The 6689-nt window shown below is 40.5% G+C and overlaps 1 protein-coding gene across 1 annotated transcript in view; it reads left to right on the forward strand.

Moving 5' to 3' along the window:
• The window catches only part of gpc5b (glypican 5b), a 41202-nt gene that overhangs the window by 4033 nt on the left and 30480 nt on the right, over positions 1-6689 (forward strand). Inside the window, exons 3-6 of the mRNA XM_016574941.1 lie at positions 2469-3178; positions 5553-5734; positions 5894-5953; positions 6297-6419. Of these exons, the coding sequence (XP_016430427.1) occupies positions 2469-3178; positions 5553-5734; positions 5894-5953; positions 6297-6419 (1075 nt within the window). The remainder of the gene's footprint in view (positions 1-2468; positions 3179-5552; positions 5735-5893; positions 5954-6296; positions 6420-6689) is intronic.

Consider the following 6689-nt stretch of genomic DNA (forward strand, 5'->3'; position numbering starts at 1 on the left):
CAGTATCATTAAAATTGAGTTAAATTTAAAAAGTCTTACAAAATTACTTTATATTATTTAATAAAATAATAAATAATCAATACAAAGCATTTTGCTTGACAATCCCATTTTGCACTGCAACAATAAAACTGAAGTGAGATAAACAAACTGAGAAATGTTTCTTTTTAGTTAAAACAGATGTTGTCAAAGTTTTCCTTTGGGGACATAATTTGAAGTTGGAAAAAGGTAATAAATTGCAATATATCGCAGAATATCGCAATATATTTAAAATCGCAATAATATTGTATCGTGACACAAGTATCGTGATAATATCGTATCGTGAGGCCTCTGGTGATTATTATGCTAATATGCCTGTGTGTTTAAGGGTAAAGTAATAATTTAAGTATGAACCTTGTGGACTCTCTTGGTAATGTGTCTGTTTAGGAGTTAGTTCCCACAAAACGTCTGTTCTTACCAGTATGATTTTCTTTCTTCCATGGAAGACAAAAGTAAATAGCTTGCAGAATATCTCTCAGAATATGTCTCTTTTTCTTAATGGGAGCAAGGACTGTCAAGGTCCAAAAACTACGCCAATGATGAGACGTGAGAACCAAAGATGTTTGAGATTGCTGACATCAAACCTGCTCCAAAATGCAGGGAGGATGATCTGTTAAAGATTTGAGAGTGAGTACATTTATGGGTGAACTATTTCTTTGAAAAGTCCTCTCTAATTCTTTGAAAAGTAATTTCACTGTAAAGCAAATCCAACATACGCTATTTTCATACCAACTGTCCAACAAAGCCCAACTATCCTCTCCAACCTAAAAGGCACTAAAAATACTGTGCGCTACCTTCTCTTGATCTAAATTCAGTCCTGGACTTGGTGCAGTGAGTGGAGTTATTCTGACACTGATCTTTTTTAAAGTAGGACCCACATCAAATCCAGTAGGCACTGAGTTAATAGAGTGATCAGGGGTACAGTCATCCTAGTTGACCCTACTATCCGTCTTCTCAGAACATCCTGCTGTCTTAGAGGTGAAAGGTCAGTTGTGGTGGATCCCAGGCACCCTCGGTGACCCCTGCGATCTGCATGACCTCCCCCCACATGCCTCCATGGCCCAGAACCATATGAGAAGTGCCCCATTACACAATCTGGGCATAATCCCCTGCCATGACACCTGATACTGAGGTGTTTGGATGTAGTTGCCAAGATACACCCTAGTCTGAATTTTTAGGCATGTAGTGCTACAAGTGTTTGATTTGAATCGTTTTTAACATGTAATGCTTCCTAATCATTCATACAAACCACCCATCCCGACTCTGATGTTTGGGGCTTAATTGAAGGGATCCAGATAGAGTTCTTGACCTGAGGAGGTTACTCACATATTGTTTTTGGAGTTACAGAATGCCCGGAGTGCCACTGAGAGATGTGAACGCCAGTATCAGGAGCACTGACTCAACATTTCAGAATCCCTACCGTTTTTCTTGCAAAACCTCAAAGGCTTGTTATAGAAAGATTCTTATGGGCGTCTTTAAGTATCGTGAACCAAACAGGTGTTCTATTGTTTCTCCATCAATAAAGAGCAATCATAACTTTCGGCTTGCTGTTTGCATGCTTGTCATTCACAGAGAAACATGACGGAGCTGGAATGCTTTGGTCGTTATGAATGAGATTACATTAAAGCAAACTGCACTCTGAAGGGTTCTACCAGCTGTCAACTTAAGTACCCGTCTGTCACATGTCACACAAAAGTTAAAGGGGTCATATGATGCTGCTAAAAAGAACATTATTTTGTGTATTTGGTGTAATGAAATGTGTTTATGCGGTTTAAAGTTAAAAAAACACATTATTTTCCACATACTGTACATTATTGTTTCTCCTCTATGCCCCGCCTTCTGAAACGCGTCGATTTTTACATTTGGATTTGAGACTTTAGTCTTTGCAACTTTACAGATCTTCTTTATGCACCAAGAGCTTGTAACACTCTAAAGAGAAAGGAAAAAATGAAATCGCATCATATGACCCCTTTAATATGCCGTTGTAAATAATGCATATGGTACAAATGACTATGATCCTCAACTTCCATTTGTAACCCGGAGGCATAGTGAAGTATAAGATGTCGCCCTGACTGCTAAAATTGGTGATAAGCTAGTCGCATGTGTCCCATATCTCCAAACTAACCTTCAGCCCAATAGCGCCAGCCCAAAAGATCCATGGATTAAGTGTTGTCAGCTCCCATTAGTCCAATGGAAAGAGAGATTAGATGTATAAGAAAGAGTTGTAAGCAATGCGAACAAGGCAGATGTGTACTGTGATGGACTAGTATGTTTGACCCTTTCGTAAATGTCAAACAAAATTACTGCAAGTGTTGGTCCTCTCATGTTACATATGTTTATGCATCTAGGTTGACTACGAAATAGCTGTTTAGGGAAGTCAATTTTAGTGCTCGTTCAGTCCAGAATTTCTCTTTTATTTCCTCTTCCTACAGATACCTTCCATTCCCTGCTCTCCTTCACTCTAAATCATACCTACTCACTCTTCGACAGCACCTACAAGACCATTTCTAAAGACGCGAAACCCTTGGTGTCTACCCTCTTCTCTGACCTTGACCTCTACCTCCGTGGTGATGCCAACATCTCTGTGGATCACTCAGTCCACAGTTTCTACGACAAACTCTTCCCATTGGTTTACCAGCACCTGGTCAATCCTGGCTTGGGCTCAAATGTTTCTACCTGGTCCTCCGAAGGAAGCGATTGCCTACGTGCTACTCGGCATGACATCAACCCCTTTGGCCCTCACCCACAAGAACTTGCTCAGGGACTGTCTAGGGCACTAATGGCCGGTCATGCCCTCAGTCGGGCACTGGCGGTGGGTGCTGAGGTTCTGAATGCTACCGAGTCGGTGGGGATGGTGCGGCAATGTGGACGTGCACTGGTGCGGATGCTGTTCTGTCCGCACTGCCATGGATTGACCCTGATCCGGCCTTGCGGAGGCTTGTGTCTCAATGTGATGCGGGGTTGCCTGGCAGGCCTAGCTGAGCTGGATGGTCCCTGGAGACGCTATGTAGCATTGCTGGAGGGGCTGAGCGGGTCACTAGCAGGAGGATACGAAGTGGAACTGGCGCTTCTACGAATCCGGGAAAGAATAAATGATGCCATCCTTACTGCGCAACTCCATGGACCGCATCTCAGCGCCGTGGTGAGTCATGCTTCTCTGATTCATAGAAGACGTTTATTTTTATTCCACAAACGAGCTGCACCATATGCTGGATTAATCAGTTCTAGCATGCATGCGCTTCCAGCAGCATGTTCAGTGATTGGTGCATATCAAATGTCTCGCCCAATCAGGATGTGCAGTTGCAAGGCTACAGTTTTGCACATGCTAAACTCTTATTTTTGCATGTACTTAAATTGATAATTATTATAAATTAGCATTTAGCCTAAAAAAACATGGTCTATTCTCAATGGTGTTATGAAGCCCTGCATTTATTATATCTGCAAGGAGTTTATTATTAGCTCAGTGATTAGGAGCTTGATTATGTGGTAATATGACACGCACTGTAAAAAATGTGTCGGTCATGACAGTGTGAATATGGCTGTCTGTAAGTGAATACCCAGCCGCCCACCCTGAGGCTATTCATACCATCAACGCCAGAGTCTGTGTGCACGACAGAGGACGACCGTCTGCCGGTCTCTCTCACTCGATTCTTTCACTGGAATCATGGCTAAAGGGGCCACAGGGGTCAAGGGTTTTGTGACAGCTCGGCTTTGCACCCATCATGTCCTGGTGATAACAGCTCTATATGGGTAGGTCAAGTTTGAGACCGCATTCCCACAAATCTCTCTCAAAGAGCATAGACTTACCGGTCAGAATGGGAGATATTATTACTTAGGCCCCCATAAACTCCAACCCCAAGTTTACTGCTCTACAATGGAGGCTGCTTGTGGGAGTTCGACCCCCCTTAAACGCTCCTTCACTGGCTCAAATGTTGCTCACTCACTGATGCCATGATGGGTTCGCGTTACCTGGTCTGGACCCAGGCTTAACGGACAGAGCACTAACAAAGTTGTTAATTGTCAATAAATTGATCTGTAGACTGATCAATGAAGTTATGATTTGGCCAAAACAAAAACTACACCAGTGGTTCTGCTTTGTGACACAGAATTTACATTGGACATCAAGTGGCAGCCCAACATAGAAGCAAAGTTACTAAAAATTGAATTCTGATTTGTGTGTTATGCTCTTAGCAGCCAGTAATTCACTGCGCAGACTATTTGTATCATCATTGCAAGTTATTTGGTCTTTATTTACCTGCCTTCCATAGATCTGTTCATTGTTTTTGAGGACAGGACCCAAAACAGGTCATGCTACTTGTCCATGTTGGCATTTAGCTAATTTGGCAAGCTTCTACTAAGTTATGGATAAATTAGCAAAAATGCTGCAGAGTTTTATTCAGCATATTGCTTTATTTACTATAACTCACCACAGCAATTATTTACACTAATGTCGCTAATTACGATAATTATTTTAGAAATAATTATGCTAATGTCACTATATAGGGCCCCTTATGCAGTGGTCAGGATGTAATTTATACCAGTGTTGTTACAAATTGCATTCAGTAACATTTCAAAACAAGCTTGCGTAGCTAGAAGCATTTGCGCTAACATATTAGCATAGAGTAGGCCTATTTTGGGGTCTTAGATGTACGCTTTATTGTTGACGCTCTATAAATGGAATCGGGTTCATTATAATGTTGTTGCTAATTGTAATAACAATGAGATTTTGAAGAATATCTTGTGATATCTTTATTGTTAATAAGATGTCTATATGTGCCGCCTAGCTCTGGCATTGACATGGAGGACTATAGGGCCTCCCCAGTCCCTCACGCTGCATGTGGTCTGGCGCTATCTTGGTGCTGCTTGAGTTGTTTGGGTGTTGTCTGGTCCCAATCAGCCTGATGTCCTGCATGCAAATTCACCTCTGGACAAAGACGGCTTCCGTGAACCGGCCGGCCCCTTCCCAAAATGCAATGCAGCTAGCGAGGGGCCAGAGCAGGGGAATGAGAAAGTTTGGCTAATCCTTAGATAAATAAAGCTATGTAGAAGATATACATAAACAAACACGTTTACACACGCTGGCATAAATAACATTTTCAGTCCTTATTCCGTTTTATGATTTCTGGAATATAGCTGAAATATGTCAAGTATGGCAAAACGAACTATGATTGTCCTTCTTATTTTGATTTTGATTTGATATCTGATTTTTTTCAGCGATGATGAGAGGCTGAATAAAATAAAATACACATTTTCTGTATACAAAAATGTTAATGTATAATAAATCAGTATCCAACACAGTGAAAGCTTGATCTTATTGTGCTGGTTTGTTCCAATTTAAAACCAATTATATTGCAAATATTATGTGATATTGTGCCACTTATTAGTGGCCACTAGATGGAGTAATCTCTTTGAATTGGTGTGAGTCAGTTCAAACTGGCCTAAATTGTGTCATTCGCCATAATTTTTTCTTACATATATTTTCAAACCCATAATAATTCCCCATCTCTCTCTTTCAGGTGGGTAAAGTATGTGGTTCCTTGACTGAACCGGTTTCCTCCACTCCAGTCAGTCCCACCTCGAGAAGTTTGAGTCCTTCACTACACCCAACCATTGAACTCCAAACCTCAGTCACATCTTCCAGTCCCACAACACTACCTGATACAGGCAACCAACATGAACACATAACACTAAAAAGAAGGTGAGAAAATAACATGTATCCACTGCATATATAATTGTTGAACATATTTTGACCCTTCAAAATTATATATAGTAACTTCCCTGCTGTTTGCCTTTCTTTCTTTCTTTCTTTCTTTCTTGTTTACTTTCCTCTCAATTCTGCACCTGTCAATGACCTCAGGTCTCTGCCTCTGAAACCATTCAAAAACGACAAACCCAGAAGCCTGAAAAAGATTTCAAAGTAAGCGTGTATTAGTGAAGACTAACATTTTAAAGCAAAGGTTTTCAAGATTTTTTTTTTTATTATTATTATTTTGTCATAAAATGCCATTAGCTGTCAGCCTAAGAACGTTCTAATGATTTAATCCCATATCAAATAAACGTGTGCGAGCAAGGAAGAACGCTGTCAGCATTAATAACAGTCACAAACAAGTACAGGAGGTCAATATGCCGCTTGTGTCTAACAGTGTTTGGGCATGTTTGATTAGAGCAGCATGATGAATGGGGCAGAACTGGTTGTACTGTATAATTAGGCCTGGTTTGATGGTTTTTTATAATTTCCTGAAAGCCTGAACTTCCTGCAGGGAGTTTATGGGCTACATCCAGCGGTACAAATCGTTCTTCTCCATGCTGCCGGAGATGTTGTGCGAGGGGGAGGTGGTGATGGATGAAAACACCTGCTGGAGTGGAGAAGATGTGGTGGAGAGGTAAGCTTGTCCTGTCAAAGGAGGGCTTGAACTCAAATTTGCATGTTAATGCATGGATTATTATGGGTCAATGACATGGCATTAATATTTTGTATATATACATATATATATATATATATATATATATAAATAATATAATATAGCTTTGAGTGGGCTATTTACATTTTGCATAGTTATTTTAGTATATGCTATTATAGTGTTTATCAATATTTTTTAGTGCTGTCAAGCGATTAATCGCATCCAAAATAAAAGTTTTTGTTTACATAATAT

The sequence above is a fragment of the Sinocyclocheilus rhinocerous genome, unplaced genomic scaffold (assembly GCF_001515625.1).
Source record: "Sinocyclocheilus rhinocerous isolate Xijiao unplaced genomic scaffold, SAMN03320098_v1.1 scaffold2578, whole genome shotgun sequence".
Lineage (NCBI taxonomy): Eukaryota > Metazoa > Chordata > Actinopteri > Cypriniformes > Cyprinidae > Sinocyclocheilus > Sinocyclocheilus rhinocerous.